This window comes from Fusarium verticillioides, chromosome 6, assembly GCF_000149555.1.
Source record: "Fusarium verticillioides 7600 chromosome 6, whole genome shotgun sequence".
Lineage (NCBI taxonomy): Eukaryota > Fungi > Ascomycota > Sordariomycetes > Hypocreales > Nectriaceae > Fusarium > Fusarium verticillioides.
In genome coordinates, this window is record NC_031680.1 from 2,288,092 (window position 1) to 2,309,823 (window position 21,732).

Below are 21,732 nucleotides of genomic sequence, written 5' to 3' on the forward strand. Positions count from 1 at the left end.
GCACCGCTACTATTGGAGGCTGAAAGGCCGTCTCAACAATCTCCATAAATTCAGAGGGTTCATCTGATTTGACATGTTACTTCAAACTTGTCCTCGTTACACAGACATCGCCAAGGAACGTAATTTGAAACAATCTGCCCTTCTTCGGCGCGTCTACACCTCTATCCTGGACCCCTGCAGGTATTGAAGTGACCTTGCCACGAGCATGAACAAGATCAATATCCTGGAACCAATCCTGTCATCAGCTAGTGCGCTTACACGGCATTAATTCTTGATCATCTTGGGGGATGTGACCTCGGCTCAGTTTCATTGCTGAGGCGTAGGCTTCACCTAACGACAAAGTTCCAGAAACAAGGTATACAATACGAACAAAAGAACTCTATCATGCTTCCACCTCCCGTAAAGAGAAATCGGGATCCCGAGACCTCTGTATGTATGTACCATGGATCTGATAACATCCCTCCAACGCTACCTTACATCGGAGCTAATGCCGGCTACTGTATATCGCTGACTATATCCGTCTTCGCCCCGTAGAAACAAGCAAGCTTGGCTCTGGCCAATGGAAGCAGAAGGCAACCTTGACAACACTACCTGTCATGGACGAGCAAGCAATACAGTGCGGCTTCTCAAACAGTGTTAAACTTCATAGTAAACGTTTCATTCCCTCCCCCGCGAATCATTGCACCTATCGTGACTTGCTATCCAACCTTACATTGTCCACTGACCGAAGTCGCTCTCCCCACGCTCCATCATGAATGGCAGTGGGAAAGCGTAAAGTAAAGTGGCGTCCTACCTATCTCGGGCAGTGGCTCCTATCATGATGCAACGGGTCCCCATGGATGGCAAGTGACTCTCTCTTGGTAGTGACTTGTGCGCCTTTGATAAGCTCTCCTCATAAGCAACTGACTCCTCGAAAGTGTAATCATATTTCTTAAACCCCTAACGCACTCAACAACTCCTACCAAAACTCCATTACTTGATAACCTCATTTCTAAACCCAGCACTTATAACATCATCACCCACTACCAATAACACAACCACATACATCATGCGGCTCATCATCCGTGACGACGAGACTGAGGCATGCAAGTATGTCGCCAATTATGTCGTGGAGCGCATCAATGCCTTCCAACCCACACCCGAGCATCCCTTCATCCTCGGCCTCCCGACAGGCTCTAGCCCTATCGGAGTGTATGATATGCTAGTGCGCAAGTACAAGGCTGGCGAAGTATGTTGCATCACCTCATCCTATAGCAGCATCTAACAATAGCAGGTCTCATTCGAGAATGTAGTCACCTTCAACATGGACGAGTACGTCGGTCTTCCTCGAGACGACCCAAACTCCTACCACTCCTTCATGTGGAAGCACTTCTTCTCTCATGTCAACATTCATCCTTCCAACGTCCACATACTCGACGGCAACGCTGCCAGCCCGGAAGCCGAATGTGATGCATACGAGGAAGCTATCAAGGCAGCTGGTGGTATTGATCTCTTCTTGGCCGGTATTGGTGAAGACGGTCACATCGCTTTCAACGAACCCGGATCAAGCCTTGCCAGTCGCACTCGAGTCAAGACATTAGCATACGACACCATTCTATCCAACTCGCGCTTCTTTGACAACGATGTAAGCCGGGTGCCAAGAATGGCATTGACTGTGGGCGTCCAAACAGTCCTCGAAGCAAGAGAGGTTGTTGTCATTATCCTTGGAGCCCGCAAGGCGCTTGCATTGCAAAAATGCGTCGAACAAGGCGTCAACCACATGTGGTCACTATCATGCCTTCAGCTCCACCCTCATCCCATGATTGTCGTCGACGAGGACGCCACATTGGAACTTCAGGTAAAGACAGTCAAGGTAAGCGACTCTTCCTCCCATCATGAGCCTCCGCTAACATGGACGACAGTACTTCAAGAGCATCGAGAAAGTTGCTCGCGAGCAGGGATTCGAGCAGATTCTTCCCTCCAAAGTACGAACTGGCAACGTCGCTATTCCTGAAACCAAGATTCAGAGAGCTCAGAGTCCTGCGATTATCGCTCCGGAGCCGATTACTTCACATCTCTTGCGAGCGACACCTGCGGGCGACTACTCTATGAGAACCCCTTCGCCCGATTTGTTCCCCGACCGAATGGCATCGCGTATTCCAGAACCGAACCTGAACCGCAGACTTACGCCCAACCTCGAAGTTCAGACCGACGTCCCAAAGACGAAAGTTGAGATGATCGATAGCGCCGTCGCCATGTCTCCAGACGCCCCTGTCGCGAACTTGCTTCAGCCGATGACAGCAAACATTAAGGCAATGCGATCACCGTCGCCAGACCTAGTTCCCGACAGTATGGCCTCACGCATTCCTGAGCCAGATCTGAGCCGCAGGTTGACACCCAACCCCGAACTTCAGAAGAAAATAAACACCATCGGGGCGCATTGAATGGGATGAGTGGATGCATTGGGGTAGGAAGAATAGAAAAGAAACGGAGACCAGGAAGGTCTTGTTCAGTCGCTACAGGGTTGGTTCAGGAACGAAATTATCAGACTGTATAAGTATGACTACAACGATAGTATCTTTAGCACCGTATTCGATTTAGGCGTTAAAGTCAGGTTAGAGATAGAGCACAAATTCCACTGGTGGCTTTTAGATAGGTTGCGTGTTGGGGTTTATGGGTGTTATGTATATCGTCTCGGCGTGGAGGCGTTTGGGGAAAAAGTGTCATTTCTTGAAAATCGATTGTGATCTAGGACGACTGGAAGAAACACAAGTGTTCAATACGATCTAATACCTCTTGTAACTTGAGAATTCAGTTTGTGTATAGATTCACTCTCGAGCAGCATGAGCGTGATTCCACAACAGATGCTGTGTTTTGTAGTACGTACTTTGCAATGACCAATTGTCGCATTAGAATTCTAGGGTATCGATGCAAACCATCTCATGCCCCCAATGGTGGGTTAGCCGTCCACCTAATGTGTATATACTTGCTCACAATGTGCTATAATCCCAAACAGACTCCCCGTTTCCAGAATGCCCGTACAAAAGCTTAAGTATATAATATACAGGAAAGCGGCTTTTCCAACAATTCGTAACTCATCAGTCTCAACCACCTGTTGTGTTTCAGTCAGAGGCAAAGTACCGCTTGGCCTTGCTCTTGAGCTGTTGTGCTTTCATCTCGGGTGGCATGATAGTGTGATGGACCACGTGAGGCCGATAAACAGCATCTACAGGCGGCATCCTGGTGGAGGTTAGTAACGTGAAAGTGGAGAGATCCAACAAAGTGGTAACGTACCAATCATCCACAGTCAGTGGAAAGTATTCGTACAAGGGATCGGCACCCTCATCTGCAGGACTGTTTTCCCTGTTCGCCCCTGCGGTTGTGTAGCCTTTGCCAGAATTGGGACTGTGCAGCTCGGCACTCGAGCGGTTCGGGCTTCTCTCGTCTTCTGATAGCGATAGATTGATCGGCAGAGATGCATTCTGACGTGGGAGGGAATTTTTATTACTGTGGGAATTTGCTGCTTTAGCAGAATTGTGTGGATCGCTGGACCAAGCTGGTATCGGGGGTCTGGTCATTGTTGGCGATAAGGCGACTCGTTTTGCCGGATGTGGACTTGCAACGGGTTGAGGACTGGGTAGTGGATGGGTCATTGACCCAGGTGTTGCCCAGTCGTTCGGCTGCTTATCTGTCAGTTTTGTCCTTTGCATAGATGAACTGATTTGTGTCTTACCTGGAGATTTCCAGCAGGAGGGAATCTTTGCGTGAAGTTCGTCGAATTCTCCCGTTCGAGTTTAAGGGTTGGGTGGTCGACATTTGACGTCGATGTGCTTCTCCTCTCAAATCTCTTGTCGCCTGTAAGAGGAACATCCTTCCTGCTGTCGAAGTTTCTGGGACTCCGGCCGCGAACAATGACTGGGCCAGATTTGATCTCCGATACTTTTATGAGTTCACCAGTCTGTGTCTTTCCTAGCAGGGTGATCTGGACTACGTAGTGCTGTTGCAAGCCCTTTCTTCTGCCGTTGTTGGCAGTAGCATGCTTGAACTGAAGCCGTTTCCAAGATATAGGCAAAGAAACGCGATGTGCGTCGATCTCCTGGCCTGTCGTTATATCCAGTGTGATGGTAGGTGGTGCTGAAACGCCTTTTGAGTCATCACCTCCCTGGGGATTGGCGTTCTTCCAGGGGATCGATATTATTTCTGTAGCCTTTCCTTCGATGGATTCGATGGCTGCAATAGTCGCTACTAACTCGAATATTCGAATGTGTTGGCCTTGTTCATTCACAATATTCCTGATTCCGCGAGGGAGAGTGATCTGCCCCGAACACTGCCAGAGGTTGCGACGATAACAAGTCAATTCCATCGGGCGTCCGGTTGATTCTCCTCCGAAGACATCCTCGGCAACGAAGAACATGCCGTACAATTCAGCCGTCATGCCGGCGTCAACGAATTGGTTGCTCTCGTTGACAATGGTAGCGTTGGAAACGGGAGCGGAGAACCCAAGAAGCTTATTATCGGGCTCCTGGGGAGACGATTCCTCATGCAGGGCATCTTGATTCGGCGGAGGATCGAATTGTTGTCGAGTCGAATATGAGAAGGGATCTTCGAAGGTCGAGGAAAAGGCATCCAAGTCGTACGAGGTGCCAAAAGGTAGAGTCTGCAGTGCAGCCCCATCACTGTAGATGTTAGCTTGACTACCTAGCCCCCAAGCCAAAGTTGCGCGCGAGTTGCAAGTGCGCTGCAGTGCTTACAGAAGTGATTCATCAAATGTCATATCCTGGTCGAACACGTCCATATTCATACTCTGAGAGTGGGCAGATCCAAAGTTCATCGCCATCGCTTCGCTGGAAGAGGCGCCAGTTGGCAGCCCCGACATTGAGTTGTAGGTTGACATGGCATTGTTCAGTTGAGAAGAGCCGTCAAAGTCTCATTGGCGCGGCGGGGGAGACAGCGACACAACGTGATCGCGCAAGTATGTGCAACGGTGCAAAGGGATGAGAAATATCTGGCGACACCGGCGATGACGGGTTGTTTCCCCGGTAGAGCGCCGAGGGTTTGGAGCGACGAGCAAACAGAAGCCGAAAGAGAAGATAAGACAGGTTCAAGGCCGAGCAGAGCGAGGTAGAGATAGTCAGGTAGTAGTCTATGAGGAGAGGTGGAGGCGGAGGCGGAGGGAGTGTGGAGAGCCTGCCTGCCTGGGCTGCCGACCTCCAGCTCCAGCTAACTCACTCTACGGGCTCCGGCTACTGTAGGTTTGTGGAGGAGAGACCCACTGGGCTGGCTGACCCTTTACTGTTCCCAGCGATGGTTCTAAAAGTTGATTGGCATTCGCTTCAACAATTGGCCGAGACAGAGCTTCATGCGAGGACTCGAGACACATCCAATTGTTATCTGCTGGAGGGCAGCGCTATATAAGAGGAAGCGTTATTATTTGTTGTTTCTGGCGTTGTTTGCCATTTCGGCATCTTCCAGGAGGGTTTTATTGTTCGTCAAAGTCAATTAAAATGAAGCACGGCGTTGGTAGCGTTTGCAGTAATATTTTCTTTATTAATGCTCCCTTCATGCCCAATGCTCTCTAGGGCTTTGCCTTTCTAATAATAATGCTCTCTTAATTCTAGTTTCTGTTTCATGCAGCATACCTACCTATTCTTATCATGAGGGCGGGAACCAACAGCAACGGCAAGCCAACCAAACTTTCACATCAACTTGCTCTCCTTGATAGAACCGAACACCCTCTCACCAAACTTCCACACTTCGTCCAGTACAAGAACTTCATTCGTTCCCCTGACTTCACCCTGGCTTTCGTATCCGTCTGACAAAATCACCAGATCTGCGTCAGCCCCCGATTCTAGTGAACCCTTGACTCCCTGTAAGCCAAGCATGGCGGCCGGTGTTGATGTGACCGCTCCAAGGGCCTGAGGAATACTAGCCCCAGTCCACTGTCTGAAATTATTGACACACTCGAGGAGAGTTATTGAGCTGACGAGAGTTAGATACAAGGCTCCGCAGGGTAGATCAGTACGTACCTCCCAGCAATCGTGTCGGAGTTCTCAAGGAGCAATTTAGAACCTTGCTTGACAATGTTGCATGTGTACTCTCCGTTTGTCCACGGATAGGCTCCATCCGGAAGACCAACAAGATGCATAGCATCCGTGACCAGGATAAAGCCATCAGGATGAGCGCTGTATGCGATCTTGATAGTCGTAGGATGCAAATGAATGCCATCTGAGATGATGCCAAAGTAAGGTCGTGGCAGACTCTCGGCCTTGCCCAAAACTCCAAAGACGCCTGGGTTTCTGTGGTGCAACGGGCGCATGGCATTGAAGAGGTGTGTAATCATTGTAGCACCCTTACTGACAGCTTGCGATGTCTCTTCATATGTTGCCTCGGTGTGGCCAACGGAATAGATAATTCCTCTTGATGTGATCTCTGGGATCAGGTTCATCATCTGTCCGCGTTCCGGCGCTGCTGTAATCATCTTGATCGGCATCGGCGAGCCATCGGAACGAGGGGTCATATTCTCACGACCATAACATTGCTCAATATCCTCTATCGATTCAGCTTGTGTGAGAACATCGACATTGTGAACTCCGTTCTTGGTGGGACTCAAGAACGGACCCTCGCAGTGAGCACCAAGGGACTCGGCGCCGTGAGCCGGGATCCGCAGTTCCCCAGACGGACCAAGATACGGGAGGGCCTGGCAGGCGTTAGCTTCATGTACGATTGCCCCACCAAAGATGAAGGCGTACCTTTTGGTATAATTCAGGCCGTTGACTGGTGATGGTTGGGATGTATGATGTGACCCCTGTCTTGACCAGTAGTCGATTGATCTTTTGGATCTTTTTGCCATATTCGGACATGTCATCCAGTAGAGTTGAGAAGTTGAAGCCAAAGGCACCGTTGAGCTGGCACTCAACCAGCCCTGGTGCAATGATGCGTCCACCAAGATCAAGAGTATTGTCAGGCATGTTGCGGCCGCCATAAAATGAAGCCTGGCTATCGATGATCTTGCCAGTAATGGAGCTGACCCAAAGGTCCTCCCAGACCAAGTCGTTGCCTTTCAGCAGCCGACAGTTGGTGAATTTAGTGAGGCCATTCTTGGGTAGGGTCGGCGAAACGGCGATAGGCATACTGAAGATGGGCTGGGGGTCTGTGATGAAGAATTAGATATCTCAAAGTGGATTTTTTTCGGTGTTCTCTATCTTGAGTTGAAAGTCCCTAAGGACAATGAATCATATAAAACGAGAGGCGAGTCGTGGGGTACTAATATTTTCTAGAGAGTTTCATCCTCGGAAGCATGAAGCCCTATCAAGCCGCCGACAACGGCCACGTTTTCTCCCAGATAGCATGAAAAAAGTCATTTCGTCATTACTGCGAGCGATTCAGTAACCGTGCCATCTGGACCCAAGCGGACGGTGCCATCGTCGAAGCCGTGATAGTGAGACTGTGTGGAGATGATTTTGGTCTGAACGTGGTATGGTTCCCTTTTGCTATGTTGCTGTGCATATTGACAGCCAGAGACCAGGGTGCAGCGGAATACAAAGACCACGCCATCCGTCCATTTTTGCCTCACAAGTAATGTTCATCCTTACCTGGTTCAATATCTCACGTCTCGACACAACGTGAAAGGGACCTCTCTGTCGCCGACCATTTGTTGCTGTTGTTCCATGTAACGTTAACTCTTGGGGCGTAACCCATCAAATCGCCTGCCATAAAGAAACAGCCAACGGACAGCATGACCCCACTTCCCTATCGCCCAACAGCTGGCTCCTTCCGCAACTGACCAATCAATATACACCAACACCATCAGCCGAAGTTTAGGCGGTTGGCAGCCACTCCAATGGCCCCTCCTCCTGCTGGGTCAGTGTCTAGCTCATCCTCTCGAGAAGGCTACCGCAGTGTCAATGCATCTCATCGTTACCTCAAGCACGCGGGGCCATTAAGGGGTGAGCCAGAACCACAGCAGAAGAGATCAAAGTACCATGTGACGAGGCATCGACGCCGCCCAACCATCATGGCCCATACAGACAATAGCGACCTCGATCCAGTATGGCAAGATCTCGACCGGTACGTACCCACTCACCTCACCTCACCTCATCTCACTTCACTTCCTGTCGGTCCCGTCGAGGCGCGTCTCCGGACGGCGCGGGACCGTCAAGGGGCCGTCTCTCCACTCTTCGGCTCCGAATCTCGGAGAATATCCATCCGTCCATTCACTTGACATCATGATACTAACTGTTTGTCCCGTAGTGCCATTGGACAGATCCTGATAATGGGCTGGGATGGCACTGAAGTTACCCCCCAGATCAGGAGCCTCATTGAGGATCATCACCTTGGTTCCATTATACTTACAGCCAAGAACCTTAAATGTGAGCTCTGCTTACAGACACATGTCTTACTTCATCACTCTAACGTTGTCAAGCTGCTCAGCAAACAGCAGAACTTGTCCAGGAATTACAGACCATTGCTAAGAATGCTGGTCATTTACAACCTCTTCTCATTGCCCTCGATCAGGAGAATGGAGGAGTCAACAGTCTTTTCGACGAAGACTATGTATGCCAATTTCCCAGTGCCATGGGCGTCGCAGCTACTGGTCGAGCCGACCTAGCATATGAAGTGACCAAGGCTACTGCCACTGAGATCTCGGCCTGTGGTGTCAACCTCATGCTAGGACCCGTCCTTGATGTATTGAATAATGCTCGCTACCAGCCTTTGGGAGTGCGTGCTACCGGAGATGACCCCCAAGAAGTATCACAATATGGCCTGGCGGCTCTACGAGGAATTCGAGATGCTGGAATTGCTTCATGTGGAAAGCATTTCCCATCATACGGAAATCTGAACTTTCTGGGCTCAAACCTAGATGTGCCCATTATCACTCAGACACTAGAGGAACTCAGTATCAGCGCTTTGGTTCCATTCCGAAATGCCGTTGCCTCGGGAAAATTAGATGCTATGTTTATTGGAGGCTGTGGCATATCCAATCCGTCCATGAATGTGAGTCATGCTTGTCTTTCAGATCAAGTTGTGGATGAGCTCTTGCGCGATGAACTTGGATTCAACGGAGTCGCAATCTCAGAGTGCTTGGAGATGGAGGCTCTCAGCCATGAACTTGGTGTCCAGAATGGTGTTATCATGGCCGTCGAAGCAGGCTGTGATCTTGTCCTCCTCTGCCGTGCCTATGACGTCCAACTTGAAGCTATCAAAGGCCTGAAGCTCGGTTATGAAAATGGTATTGTGACGAAGGAGCGGATTTTCACCTCTCTGAGAAGGGTACTTAACCTGAAATCGACCTGTACGTCTTGGGAGAAGGCGTTGAACCCTCCAGGCATTTCTTTGCTTTCTCAACTTCACCCATCTCATCTTGCTCTATCACTCCAAGCCTACGATGATTCCATCACAATCATTCGAGATAAGGAGAAACTTATCCCACTCACAGCCTCAATGCATCCCGGAGAGGAGCTCCTCTTATTGACACCTTTAGTCAAGCCGCTGCCTGCATCTTCACTCACCAAAAAGCTGCTGGCAGCCAAAGACAACCAGAATCAAGCAGAAGGGCAACATGAGATGTGGGCGCATAATGGTCGTGACCGAAGCGCGATATTGAGCGGAGAGGGGGTTTTCCGAGAATTTGGCAAATCTCTTGCTCGAGCTCGTAATGAAAAGTTACTCCACACAAGCTATACGGCTAATGGAGTCCGTCCAGGTAACACTCTTAGACTTCAGTAGATGGTATTCACTCTGACCAGATTTAGTTCACGAAAACCTGATCCACAGAGCATCTTGTATCATTATTGTCACGGCTGATGCCAATCGAAACCTTTATCAAGCTGGTTTCACCAAGCATGTTGACATGATGTGCTCTATGCTTCGAACCAGGGGTCAGAAAAAGCAACTGATCGTAGTGGCAGTCAGCTCTCCGTATGATTTTGCAATGGATAAATCCATTGGCACATACCTCTGCACCTTCGACTTCACCGAGAACGCTCTCCATGCTCTTGCAAGGACACTGGTTGGAGAAATTGCGCCCCTTGGAACTCTCCCCGGTACACTGCGTAAGAGCAAGAAGGTTCTCAAGTCCAGACAACACTGGCTGGTAGAAGAATACAGTGCGAAACGTGACGCATCTGCTTTGAACGACCTACTTCGAGCTGTTCACCGAGCAAGCGCACCAGACCTGCAGTTTCTACGCACAACAACTGCTGCTTCCTTTCAGCTCAATAATGCCAATATTGCAGAATCACATTTTGTGGTTAGAAACAGCAGCACTAACGCTTTGTACGGCTTTGCTGCTACATACTTTGTTCACGGTGTTGGTATCCTTGGGGGTGTCTTTGTCGAGCCCACCAAACGTGACGTATCGATCGGAAGGTCCCTTCACCGACGGGCGCTCAGAAGTCTCATGCAGCGACGAGGAATCAAGCAAGTCCAGATAGGGTCAGCTTTCCCTGGGGTTTTCCTAGGTATTCCCAACGATGTCGAGGTCAACACAATCAAAGAGTGGTTTGCGAACAGCGGCTGGGATGTTCAGTTTCCACGACGCGTCTCAAACATGATCTTACAGGATGTGGCAAGCTGGTCTGCCCCAGAGGGTTTGTCCCAGAGCATTCAAAGAGCCGGTATTAGCTTTGACCTGATTCATGATTTGGACAACGCGGATGGTGTTCTCAGCCATGTCCGTAACAACGCAAATCCTGAGGTATTAGAGCTGTACCGCCATGCGCTGTCAGAATCGAAGTTGAGTGGGATCGTGCGGGCCAAGGATGCGACAGGTGCCTTGTTGGGTACGATCATTGTTTGCAAGCAGCGCAGTCCATTGGAAACTCATCTTCCTTCGTTGGTGTCACGCTCTGAGGACATCTGTGGCATTATTGCTCCAGTTGTACCTCTTGGACCACAATCAACTCTCGCTTTACAAGGCTTGACGCTCATGGGCATTCGTCAGGCCAGGAGTCACAAAGCTACAAAAGTGGTTCTTGGTTGGGTAAGTCAACCAGCCTATCCAACCTCTCAATATCGCTAACAAATCAGGTTGTGGATGATGGTTCCGAGTCCCTCACAGCGATGGGCTTTGAGACACTCCAAGAGTTCGAGGAAATCACAAACTCCCCAGAAAATGTAACTATCCCTCACTTCTAAAGCAACAGCAGCTACTTACAAACAACAGTTTTCTAGCATACTATGAAGAAGGGAACACAACGGATGTGTTATCACGAATCTACCGGGAAGTTTATGATTAGCGAATGGAATACATGCTATCTTGAATAATATACTTTCTAAGTTTTGCTACATCCTAATTTAGGCCATGCCTCATGATTCTACACTTGTCTCCCTCGCATTTGTCGCTAGGAAACTCAATCACGGGTCACAGAACTATTGACAAATGCAAATTTTCTAATCGCTGACTTTTAAGGAATAACTACCTAGTCTAAAGCCTACTAAGTGTATACTGGAGCTTCCCAAACTCGTCCACGGCATCCTGGACTCATTCATCGTCTCCAATATCTTCATCCTCAAGCTCAGAACCTTCAAACCTCTCGAACAAAGGCTCAGAAACCTCAAAAACTTCACCAAGCTCCTGGGAATTCATAGTGCGGTGAAGAGACAAGAACCTGAAAGGACCTCTCGGGTGGGCAATCGTATCTGCACCATTAACGGGTTGAGCGCCTCGATGAAGTTCTTTCAGGCGTTTCAAGGGGGTAAATGTGCAAGGTCGGTTGAACATCGAGCAGTTCTTGCAAACCCAAACATCGGTTCTAGTCTCATCCCTCACACAAGTAATAACATGGCCGTTCAGGAGGACCCAGGGGATGACGGTATATGTGTCGCACTTAACATCAGACACTCGCATCCCATTTCTGTAGTCCTCCTTGTCCCAGTTCATTGCACCATGACTGGCAGTCAAAGGGTTAGACGGCCCAACAAAAGTAACCCGTTGATTGGAAGATTCCTCGAACAAGTCATTGCCGAAATTCTTAACCTTAAGGTTATAATTATAGCCCCAGCTTGCTCGAGCTGGTGCTGGACGGGTAACTTTCTGTTGAGGTACCCAACGGTATCTCTGATTAAGATGATCAGTCTGAAGTATCTGGATATTCCCGATGGTGAGTGACTCTGGAAATCCATCAAGAGGTTCGGTGTACACTATTCCCTCAAAGGCCTGGATCAGTTTCATAGCAGCTCTCCATGGCTCTATGACCACTTCCGTATCGTAAGCACGTGTCGGCTGTTGAGGACGTGTCGCTGGGGGGGTAAGGTTTAGCCTTCGGCGTTGGAGGTACACTGTATACCATTGACCGCCTGCCTGCCATTCAACGCGAAGTACTATACGGGATCCTTCGAGGAAATCCTGAAAAGGTCCAACACTGGGGCATCCGACGTAAGCTTTGGGATGGGGCTGTCTGTCATTCATTATCTCGGCAACCAGAAATCCCCTTTCGATGGCATGGCTCGGCCCGGTGATGCCCTGACGATCAAGATTCACTGTAAGTGAAACTTTTTCAGATGTCCCATCGACTTTTTTTCAGAATGAGAGTCATTTCCTTTCTCCAAAACCGGTCCCCGGGCTGGACAGAAGGAGCAGCATAACAAACGGCCAGGGACTTTTGCATTCGGTATGTTGTGAATGTCCTGGCAAATGGACCGTCGCTTGTCGCCATCGGTATGCAATGGACATGATTTCTGGATCGCTCCTCAAACAATGGAGACGATCCATTCAGCCCTTGGGGATCCAGTTCAGGCCAGCCTATCTGTTGGCGAACTGCTCTGGCCGTGTTGGATACGAAACGAGCACGGCGTTGCAACAGTTGGTGAAAGGGAAGCTCTGGTTCATTGACAAAAATCCATCGCATTTAGCTTTTGAAGGCGACAATCATTACCTGCTCAGCCATGTTCAGCACCATGTTAGAAACAGATGCATCTTCAAAAACCAGCAAAGGGATCGTGTGGCGGTCTTCGGGTAGTGACTTTGCAGCAGTCCTGTAGTGACTTTGAGCTGTAAATTCGTGTAAGTGATTCGTACTCCAATATATTAGAGGATAAATAACATGCGGATTAGATCCAATACTAACAGCGGACCTTTCACTATTTGTATGATCATCACCCCAAACGCAATGGCTCCATTCCCAATGCTTCATGTAGCATGTTGATCAATTCTATCTACACCCTGATCCTCAAAGACCCACGGCCTCTTCTTCCCCAGGGAGCCCCAAAGGCCATATCCGCAACGGTCATACTACTAGAGGCGGCGATATCACGCGAAATTTGTTGTTGTCTCCATAGTGAGACCTACACATGACCATTAACGGCCCGTTTCTACATCTTCAGCCCTGATATGACCTCTCCCCGGCAGAAGCCGAGGCTCTAGAAGACATGGCACGCCGAGAATCGTGATGCCGTAGAGTTACATGGTGTCCCTGGTGTGATTCCTTGTCGGTTCCGAGCGGTCGGGAGAATATACTGCTGGTGTTCGGCAACCGGCCCCTCGAGGCGGCGGTTAAATGGTGTTGAAGAATAACCAGCCTATGAATGAACGCTCTAGACTTTAACTTGTATAAATGGACGCCCCTAACCTACCAGTGGTACTACCGTATCAATACCTTGATCAGAGACTAGACGATACTAGAGTTGAACTACGATTATGGCCTGACCGTTCACCACAATGTCATAGCCATTCCGTCAGCCACATTTGAAATCAGAAATCTTAGCACATGGCTTTTAGTCTTTTCCATCCCGGCTAAATTTGAATGCAGTTGTCTACATAGAGGAACCTGTAGGGGAACCTTTGATCCTTCGTCTGGTTGCTTACACCCGGACCAATCAGTTTCGTTCGGGGCTATTTGACCCGACCCGAGTTCAGATCATCGTCAGATACAAGAAGCGGGCATTTTATTCTATTATGATGTGTATACCAAAGATCCACTGAGCACATCCATGATCCAGGCAAGATTAGTGTAGGCTTCTGACGGAGGAATTACGCCGTCGTCAGTACAGCCCTGAATATGCTGTAGCTGTCTGTCATCTAAACTCATGCTTTGATGTACCAATAATGAGACAAAACATACATCCTCTCGGTTAGTCGAGGGAGAACTTATGTACAGGAATCAGCCCGAGTCCTTCGGCTTCGGGTGTCCGCACACTCAACTAGGTCTGAACCATGGGAGGATTATGAGAAGGCTCGTAGGCTTTTATGATCATTGAAAGAATCACATATACCCTCCCCATCAATATTACGCCATGACAATGTAACATCAAAAGACAGTGCCTCGAATATGCATATTCCAACCACATATTTTGATCTTCTTTGCACGGCAGTTAAAGGTAATGCCGATATTGAATGTCTGTTGGTTCTTCTGATGTACTTAATTGTTGGTATACAGATACAGGTCCAGCTTTCATCTCATTTTAACCCTCTGGCTCACAGTGGTAGATCAAATGATACTCACGGCTCCAGATATCCTATGTGAGTGTATTGACTTCTCTTCTGTATGCTTCTGTGTGAATATTCAGTGATCAATCACATCCCATACCATGGGTAAGTTGCCTGTTCCATTTGGCGGGTATATTGGCACTCAGGTCGCCACATACTAAGCAACCGGATAAATTGCCGTCAGGTGAAACTGGCTGTAGTTCTCTCATTTGATCTGAAGTTCCCTGCTACGTTACTTGTCTATCTTATTAGTTGATCAGATGTTTATTCCCGTTCAAATAATCCATATGATTGCCCACTTCACGAGCAAAACGACCAACCAATCGCGACGACTATAGACCACTAAAATTACCATTTCGGGCAATTCCTAACCCGCAAACCCCGCTGGAAACTCAGTGGGGCCTAAACGCGGATTCGGGTGGGGGATCGCTGTGAGGTGCCAAAAATAAGAAGTCCAAAGACCCACTAAGCAAGCATATACTAAATTTGCCCAAGTTCTTGCTACAGTTATCTGACCCTTTTTGTCTCCTACCTTGCTCACTTCCCTCGGGTTGTCGTATTCCTTGGCTCCGCCCGGAAGGATCATCATGAGATACAAACTTCTCAAGGAGCTCCAGAGGATTCTCCCTAGCTCATGCTCTTTGTGGGGTTTCCAGGTAGCCAAGTTTAGTGCTGACGAGCAGGCTTGACATGTTCCAACCTCTCGGGATTGCGGTACGAGTAACTAGCTATATGGAGGATATTTTCACTAGAACTCCAATTTCCAAATACCCGGTCTTGGAAATTGGTATTGTTGCAAGCGGCATGTGATCTTGGAGACGGTGGTCATGAGCTGAGCTCTGCTGTGGCTCTAAAGAACAATGTGAGCCATGAAGTGGAAGACGTCACATCGAAAGTCATGAGCCTCGGCCTCAGAACGAGTAACAACAGTTCAATCAAGTTCTCTATATTTAATTTGAATCATGAAGTCTATGTACCTATGACAGAGACTCAATCGAAACCGGGGCATCTCCCTCCAAATTACGACCTTGTTCTGCAATCTTGTAATCGCCTTTGAGCTTGTCAGTATTCTCAAGTTTGCCATTTTCTCCAACGACAAGCTCTGCAGCAACATTTCCATCACCATCTACTACAGTAGTCTTAGCGCCAGGAGAAGTCTGATACAAGGCAACTTCAACATCTTTCACAAAATCGTATTCAGAACCAACCTCCTTGCGGCTGCCAAGCACAAGAATAGTGTTCTCACGGACATACAGAGGCAATGTGCCGAAAGCGTGCTTCTCTTTGAACCATCCAGGACCAGACTTGGCTTCGTTCGTGAAATAAGATGTCCATTTGCCCTTGGGGAGGTAGAACTCAACTTCGCCTGACTCTTCATAAATAGGAGCAGCTAGGAGCTGGGAACCGACCATGAATTGGCGATCAAGGTACCAAGAGGTTGGGTCTTCAGGGAACTCAAGTGCAACAGATCGAAGAGACATTGGGATACCACCCTCTATAGACTCAATAGCCTGAGAGAAGATATACGGCATCAATCGCGTCTTGAGCGCCGTCCACTTGGACAGAGTCCTAGAGCATCCCTCCTCAGTGGGATCATCATTGTCGACAATCCATGGAACACGGAAGCAATTCGAGCCGTGCAAACGACTATGACTGCACAGAAGACCCATTGCTACCCATCGCTTGTAGATCCATGGGGGTGGAGAACCTTCGAAGCCTCCAATGTCACAGCTCCAGAAAGTGAAGCCGCTGAGACCCATTGATAATCCGCCGCGGACAGACTCAGCGAGAGCCTCTGGTGTAGACTCACAATCTCCGCCCCATACGAGAGGAAAGCGCTGTGTTCCGGCACAGGCAGCACGAGCATAAAGAACAGCCTCGTTGTCGCCATATCGCTTCTGGAGAGCCTCGTAAACAAGCTTGTTGTACATGAAGGCGTAGTAATTGTGCATCTTGTGTGGGTCGACTGAGGTATCATGCCACTGAACGTCAAGAGTGGGAATACGCTCGCCAAAGTCCGTCTTGAGGGCATCGACGCCCTTGTCAAAGAGCCCGTTGAGACACTCGGTATACCAAGCACAAGCTTCAGGGTTGGTCACATCTAAAAGACCCATGCCAGCTTGCCAGAGATCCCACTGCCAGATATCTCCATTCTTGCGCTTGAGGAGATAGCCCTTCTCAGCAGCGTGTTTGAATGCCGCACCAGCTTGGCCGATGTAAGGGTTGATCCAGACGCAGACCTTCTTGCACAGTCCACTCTCCTTGAGTCGCGATATCTGGCCCTTGGGATCAGGGAAACGCTCTTCATCAAAGATAAAATCCGTCCATCTGAAACCCTTCATCCAGAAGCAGTCGTAGTGGAAGACATCGACAGGTGACCCACGAAACTTCATGCCCTCGAGGAATGAATTGACCGTGGCCTCGTCGTAGTTGGTAGTAAAACTAGTCGTCAGCCAAAGACCAAAACTCCAACTGGGGACTTTGTTGGCTTTTCCAGTGAGGACAGTGTATTTCTTGAGAACATCCTTGGGCCCGTTGCCGTAGATGATATACATCTTCAATCTCTGCCCTTCCACAGTTGTTTGCACACGACAACATCTTTCACTACCAATCTCGAAATCGACCTTTCCAGGGTTATCCACAAAGACACCATAACCACGGTTGCTCATCCAGAAAGAAACGTTTTTGTAAGCTTGGTCGCTTGAAGTACCACCATCGGCGTTCCAAAGAACGACATTCTGGCCAACTTTGTTCCATGCTCCAAAACGCTCGCCAAGGCCGTGGACGGACTCGCCGACAGATAGAGTCGTTTGCATGAACATGTAGTGTTTGAATTCGCGCATATCTCCGGTCTGCAATGGCGTACTGGGAGCTGGGGAGTAGGCAAATCCTGTGCTACGATTGCCCAGGTTCGTGAGGTGCTTTTTGCCATCTGAGCTGTGGAACTTGATGTCGAAATTATGTTGGTCAGGGTGAATAGTGGCAGAGAGAACTCCAGATTGAATAGTAGTGCCTTTGTCACTCTTGACGATCTCCCCCTCAACTTTGGGTTGACCAGCTGGGAAGAGATCAAAGTCGGGGCCTTTTCGTTGAGCACCGGCCCAATGTGTGGTCTCGATAGAGATGACTCCATCCATCTCTGCTTTGATATCGATATCAAGCGTGGGTTGGTTGAGGGTATCGCCTCGAGAGCGGATGTGCTTTACGGGACATAGCAGATTCAGGGCCTGCTGGTCCTTGCTGGGAGTGATCTCATAGACATCTTCGGCATACTCGGTGCGAAAGTCTTTGGCGGGCAGCCACATGCCATCGCGGAGATGCATTTTGGTGTTTTCTTGGTTGAAGTAATAATAGGGGGTATCTTGGTCGATTGGCTTGTTGATGAGTGAAAGGATGGATTGTCTCTCCAAGAAATAGTCGACTTGGAATAAGAGAGACAGAGAGAGTGTTACTCTCCACTTCAGCAATCCTCCATATCATGGAACCTCAAATGCATCAGCATCAGCATCAGCATCCCGCTCCCACTCCCACTCCTATCACGGTTACAATTCACCCGGAGCAGCCCCTCTCGACCCCACCAACCTATCATGACAATGTCCCCTCAGCGTCATTCGTTCGGGTCTGACAACGAGTTACACACATGATGTTCTTGTAGAGTTGCATCCCGTCCCCTCAAGGGTCCCCCCCCCCTGCTCGACGATCAAGTGGTGGATAAATCAGCGGACGCTAGAGGCACGCCCGGTTAAACACAGACGGGGCCCCTCTAGCTGCAGCCCATCGCGGGGTTCAGGGCCACTGTAAGGTAACGAACAGGGGTCTGCAAGGATGCATCGTTCGTTTCTGTGAGAGGCTCCTCAACTTGCCCTGTACCTACGTAACTTTAGACAACTTTTGTTCCACAAGCAGCAAACACCTACCTATTCCAAGGTGATCTCCCTCTCACAAGTTCGTAGCTAGCTTCATTCCTTTTAGTCAGTTCATCTGCATCGAAGCTAGGATATTCGGCTCGTCGTTCCATATACCGGCCCGCGCCCCTTGCTCACTCTCATCCCATATCAACTTAAAAAACAAATCCACGAATCCCAATCTTTTGCCCATCTCCTTCTTTGTGGCGCCCCCGCATTCTCCAGGGTCTTGTCATGATCGTCCTGCTCTTCGGTCGTAATATCCTCAGAGGACAATCCATGGACTAGGAGCCCGCAATTAAAGCTCATATGCAATGCTACTGAACAGTAAGGTGCAATGTCAAGCATCACGAAGTGACGCAGTTCCCCCCCGTAGGCTACACGGTTAATTGTAAAGACAAGGTCCCAGGTTAGATATAAAATATGACGATCCCGCCTCATTCAGTGTATAGCTCCAGGCAGCTTCTTCACCTTCAACTCCCACCATGAAACTCTCTAGCTACCTCTGCGCGGCAGTTCTGGCTGTGGCCGGTCAGGCTACCAAGGATAAACCTGTTTACAAGGATCCCAAAGCTTCTATCGATGACAGAATCGAGGACCTTCTCAAGCGGATGACTATTCAGGACAAGACAGCACAATTGATCCAGGGTGATATGACAAACTATCTCAATCTCACTGATGAGACTGTCAATAAGACTGGTTTGGCATGGAACTTCAAGTATCGAGCCAATTCCATCTGGACAGGCTTGTATGCGAACATGACTACTATCAAGAAGGCTGCTAAGCTAGGACAAGATTATTTGGCCAAGGAGACTGAGCTTGGCAAGTTTTATGCTTCAATATTGGGTTCATGATCTAATGCGCAGCAGGTATTCCTGCCTTTGTTCAGAGTGAAGGTCTCCATGGAGTCTTGATTTTGAATGGAACAATTTTCAACAGTCCTATTGGCATGGGCTGCTCGTTCAACCCAGAGCTCATCGAAAAGATGGCCGATGTCATTGCAACAGAGTCTCGAGCCCTTGGCATTAATCAGCTGTTCTCTCCTCAAGTCGACTTGGCTCGAGAGTTGCGATTCGGTCGCGTTGAGGAATGCTTCAGCGAGGATCCTTACTTGTATGTTCTTACCAAATCAAGCTCATGGCCGCCTAGTCGTTACTAATTTCCGATTAGAGCTGGAGAAATGGGTTATCGATATGTAAAGGGTCTTCAAGCAGGTGGCGTCTCAGCCATGGTCAAGCACTATGTAGGTCCATACCATCACTACTGATTCACGTACTCACAGTCAAAGGCTGCTTTTGCAACTCCAGAGCAAGGTATCAACACTGGCCCAGTCCACGGTGGTGAGCGAGAGCTGCGGTCTCTCTACCTCCCTCCATTCAAGCGAGCCATCATCGATGGAGGCGCAACTTCGATAATGTCCTCCTACAACTCCTACGATGGTGTTCCAGTTGTCGCAGACTCTTACCTCCTTACTGATATCCTCCGCGAAGAGTGGGGTTACAAGTACTACGTTATCTCCGATGCTGGTGGTACTGCTCGTCTTGCTCAAGCTTTCTATGTCTGTCCTCTTGAGGACGATGAGTGTATCACTCTTGAGGTAAGTCACCACAAGGTCCAACCGAGTAAAATATTGACTTTTGTAGACTCTTCCCGCTGGTAATGATGCTGAAATGGGTGGTGGCTACTGGAGTTTCGAGATCATCCCTGAGCTCGTCAAAGCTGGTAAACTCGACGAAAAGGTCGTCGATACCGCTGTATCTCGTGTTCTTCGCTCCAAGTTTGAGATGGGTCTTTTTGAGAAGCCCTTCACTGGCGTCGCGGATGATAAGATCTGGGACTATGTCAACACCAAGGCACACAAGAAGGTTGCGCGCCAACTTGATGCTGAGAGCATCGTTCTTCTAGAGAACCACGAGAATGTTCTGCCTCTGAAGAAAGACGCCAATGTTGCTGTGATCGGTCCCATGGCCCACGGCTATGTCAATGTGGGTATCTTCTAACTATCTGGTCAGGTACCATCACTAACTAAAGAACAGTACGGTGATTATGTCATTCACACAGCCATGACCCGAGGAGTTACTCCCTACGATGGAATTAAGGCCGCTAGCAAAGGCAAAGTGACCTTCACTCAAGGTTGCGAGCGCTGGTCCACAGACGAGTCTGGCTTCAAGGAGGCTGTCGCCGCAGCCGAGGCCGCTGATGTCGCCGTTGTAGTCGTCGGAACATGGTCTCGAGATCAGAACGAGCTATGGGGCGGTTTGAACGCCACGACCGGAGAGCATATAGACGTGAGTAACTTGAATCTCATCGGTGCCATGCCCAAGCTCGTCAAGGCCATCATCGAGACTGGGAAGCCCACCGTTGTGGTGTACAGTTCCGGAAAGCCTATCACAGAGCCATGGATTTCAGAGGAGGCTTCTGCTCTTATTCAGCAGTTTTACCAGTCTCAGGAAGGTGGTCATGCGCTGGCTGATATTCTGTACGGCAACGTCAACCCCTCGGGCAAGCTCTCCGTCAGCTTCCCCTACGATGTCGGCACCACGCCCATCTACTACGACCATCTCAACTCTGCGCGCGCCTGGCCAAACCCTGGCAAGATTTATGAGAACGGTACCCTTAAGTTTGGTAGCAACTACGTCCTTGAGAACCCCGAGGCCCTCTACACATTCGGCTATGGTTTGTCATACAGCAAGTTCGATTTCTCCAACATCTCCGTCTCCAAGAAGAACGTCACTGCGACCGACACTGTCACCGTTTCCGTCGACGTCAGTAACAAGTCCAAGCGCGACGGCTCTGAGGTTGTGCAGCTGTATGTCAAGGACATGCTTGCGTCTGTCGATGTTGCGCGATACCAGCTCAAGGGTTTCAAGAAGGTCGCCGTCAAGGCTGGCAAGATCCAGACCGTCAAGATTGATCTCAAGGTTGAGGACTGGGGTCTATGGAACCGTAAGATGAAGTATGTCGTGGAGCCTGGTGATTTCACTGTCTTTGTAGGAAACTCGAGCGAGAACTTCAAAGGCAACGTGACTGTCACAGTTTCGTAGATCCTTCTACATTAGACACCCAATCCCGCAACAGGTCTTGTCAATTTATTTACTTTTCCCAATTGAGTTCATCACATACTTGCAGTCATACAACGTTGCACAATATATTGTGGCGTTGACGTGCCTGACACCGAGTCATAATTGCTTGCATGACATGTTGACGTATTGATGACAGTTTTGATGCAAGAGCTCCCTCTGGTACAGTCAATTGACCCATAAAGCAGTACCTTAATCCTTTCAAGCAATTAATAGCATGAGTTTATGCAGTTTGCATCAATTAGGTAGAATAGGCTGAGTCAAACTGTGAATCTTTGAAGAATATCACCCAGTACAGCGATGAAACATGATTGAGAGCCAGATTGGGCTTATCTCTTATCGT

General features: G+C 49.0%; 7 protein-coding genes across 15 annotated transcripts; 3 read left to right on the top strand and 4 right to left on the bottom strand.

Moving 5' to 3' along the window:
- Positions 1-32: 32 nt before the first annotated feature.
- Positions 33-2,915, top strand: FVEG_02066 (glucosamine-6-phosphate deaminase). Of its 4 annotated transcripts, none has more exons than XM_018889167.1 (4): positions 33-429; positions 535-1,228; positions 1,274-1,852; positions 1,902-2,915. In XM_018889167.1, the coding sequence occupies exons 2-4, from the start codon at positions 1,049-1,051 to the stop codon at positions 2,421-2,423; spliced, it is 1,281 nt and encodes a 426-aa protein (XP_018745250.1). In that variant the 5' UTR covers positions 33-429; positions 535-1,048; the 3' UTR covers positions 2,424-2,915. The 4 variants fall into 4 exon arrangements, with proteins under 4 accessions (XP_018745250.1, XP_018745253.1, XP_018745251.1 ...); XM_018889168.1 differs by having other exon boundaries at positions 102-433; XM_018889170.1 differs by having other exon boundaries at positions 535-1,852.
- FVEG_02065 (acid phosphatase) lies at positions 662-5,169 on the bottom strand. 3 transcript variants are annotated; one of them, XM_018889166.1, is made up of 5 exons: positions 4,731-5,112; positions 3,713-4,655; positions 3,274-3,659; positions 2,867-3,219; positions 662-2,781 (listed from the first exon to the last, which is right to left on the bottom strand). In XM_018889166.1, exons 1-4 carry the CDS (start codon positions 4,871-4,873, stop codon positions 3,102-3,104), a joined length of 1,590 nt encoding a protein of 529 aa, XP_018745249.1. In that variant the 5' UTR covers positions 4,874-5,112; the 3' UTR covers positions 662-2,781; positions 2,867-3,101. The 3 variants fall into 3 exon arrangements, with proteins under 3 accessions (XP_018745249.1, XP_018745248.1, XP_018745247.1); XM_018889165.1 differs by having other exon boundaries at positions 662-2,812; positions 4,731-5,104; XM_018889164.1 differs by having other exon boundaries at positions 662-3,219; positions 4,731-5,169.
- Positions 5,170-5,497: 328 nt separating this feature from the next.
- On the bottom strand, positions 5,498-7,647 carry FVEG_02064 (N-acetylglucosamine-6-phosphate deacetylase). Of its 2 annotated transcripts, XM_018889162.1 has the most exons (3): positions 6,729-7,647; positions 6,006-6,676; positions 5,498-5,958 (listed from the first exon to the last, which is right to left on the bottom strand). In XM_018889162.1, exons 1-3 carry the CDS (start codon positions 7,107-7,109, stop codon positions 5,676-5,678), a joined length of 1,335 nt encoding a protein of 444 aa, XP_018745245.1. In that variant the 5' UTR covers positions 7,110-7,647; the 3' UTR covers positions 5,498-5,675. The 2 variants fall into 2 exon arrangements, with proteins under 2 accessions (XP_018745245.1, XP_018745246.1); XM_018889163.1 differs by having other exon boundaries at positions 5,555-6,676.
- Positions 7,511-11,447, top strand: FVEG_02062 (beta-N-acetylhexosaminidase). 3 transcript variants are annotated; one of them, XM_018889160.1, is made up of 6 exons: positions 7,511-8,046; positions 8,230-8,348; positions 8,402-9,682; positions 9,732-10,960; positions 11,008-11,094; positions 11,144-11,447. In XM_018889160.1, exons 1-6 carry the CDS (start codon positions 7,820-7,822, stop codon positions 11,159-11,161), a joined length of 2,961 nt encoding a protein of 986 aa, XP_018745243.1. In that variant the 5' UTR covers positions 7,511-7,819; the 3' UTR covers positions 11,162-11,447. The 3 variants fall into 3 exon arrangements, with proteins under 3 accessions (XP_018745243.1, XP_018745244.1, XP_018745242.1); XM_018889161.1 differs by having other exon boundaries at positions 7,573-8,046; positions 8,410-9,682; positions 11,144-11,380; XM_018889159.1 differs by having other exon boundaries at positions 7,573-8,046; positions 11,008-11,380.
- A 14-nt stretch (positions 11,448-11,461) lies between these two features.
- Positions 11,462-12,388, bottom strand: FVEG_02061 (hypothetical protein; the record flags this gene model as incomplete). The annotated part of the gene is made up of 1 exon (XM_018889158.1): positions 11,462-12,388. One exon carries the CDS (start codon positions 12,386-12,388, stop codon positions 11,462-11,464), a length of 927 nt encoding a protein of 308 aa, XP_018745241.1.
- Positions 12,389-15,381: 2,993 nt separating this feature from the next.
- Positions 15,382-17,792, bottom strand: FVEG_02060 (alpha-D-xyloside xylohydrolase; the record flags this gene model as incomplete). Its single annotated transcript, XM_018889157.1, has 1 exon — positions 15,382-17,792. Exon 1 carries the CDS (start codon positions 17,725-17,727, stop codon positions 15,382-15,384), a length of 2,346 nt encoding a protein of 781 aa, XP_018745240.1. The 5' UTR covers positions 17,728-17,792.
- A 1,002-nt stretch (positions 17,793-18,794) lies between these two features.
- On the top strand, positions 18,795-21,353 carry FVEG_14974 (beta-glucosidase; the record flags this gene model as incomplete). Its single annotated transcript, XM_018904031.1, has 6 exons — positions 18,795-19,131; positions 19,179-19,422; positions 19,480-19,552; positions 19,598-19,906; positions 19,953-20,294; positions 20,346-21,353. 6 exons carry the CDS (start codon positions 18,795-18,797, stop codon positions 21,351-21,353), a joined length of 2,313 nt encoding a protein of 770 aa, XP_018745239.1.
- Between the last annotated feature and the right edge of the window lie 379 nt (positions 21,354-21,732).

Coding starts and splice junctions, on each gene's coding strand:
- FVEG_02066 (XM_018889167.1), top strand. CDS start 1,049: ATGCGGCTCATCATCCGTGACGACGAGACTGAGGCATGCAAGTATGTC. Junction 1,229..1,273: donor GCAAGTACAAGGCTGGCGAA/GTATGTTGCATC, acceptor TAACAATAGCAG/GTCTCATTCGAGAATGTAGT. Junction 1,853..1,901: donor TTCAGGTAAAGACAGTCAAG/GTAAGCGACTCT, acceptor CATGGACGACAG/TACTTCAAGAGCATCGAGAA.
- FVEG_02065 (XM_018889164.1), bottom strand. CDS start 4,873: ATGTCAACCTACAACTCAATGTCGGGGCTGCCAACTGGCGCCTCTTCC. Junction 4,656..4,730: donor ACATTTGATGAATCACTTCT/GTAAGCACTGCA, acceptor TAACATCTACAG/TGATGGGGCTGCACTGCAGA. Junction 3,220..3,273: donor CCACTGACTGTGGATGATTG/GTACGTTACCAC, acceptor AACCTCCACCAG/GATGCCGCCTGTAGATGCTG.
- FVEG_02062 (XM_018889159.1), top strand. CDS start 7,820: ATGGCCCCTCCTCCTGCTGGGTCAGTGTCTAGCTCATCCTCTCGAGAA. Junction 8,047..8,229: donor GTATGGCAAGATCTCGACCG/GTACGTACCCAC, acceptor TTTGTCCCGTAG/TGCCATTGGACAGATCCTGA. Junction 9,683..9,731: donor GGCTAATGGAGTCCGTCCAG/GTAACACTCTTA, acceptor GACCAGATTTAG/TTCACGAAAACCTGATCCAC.
- FVEG_02064 (XM_018889162.1), bottom strand. CDS start 7,109: ATGCCTATCGCCGTTTCGCCGACCCTACCCAAGAATGGCCTCACTAAA. Junction 6,677..6,728: donor GGCCTGAATTATACCAAAAG/GTACGCCTTCAT, acceptor AACGCCTGCCAG/GCCCTCCCGTATCTTGGTCC. Junction 5,959..6,005: donor TCCGACACGATTGCTGGGAG/GTACGTACTGAT, acceptor AACTCTCGTCAG/CTCAATAACTCTCCTCGAGT.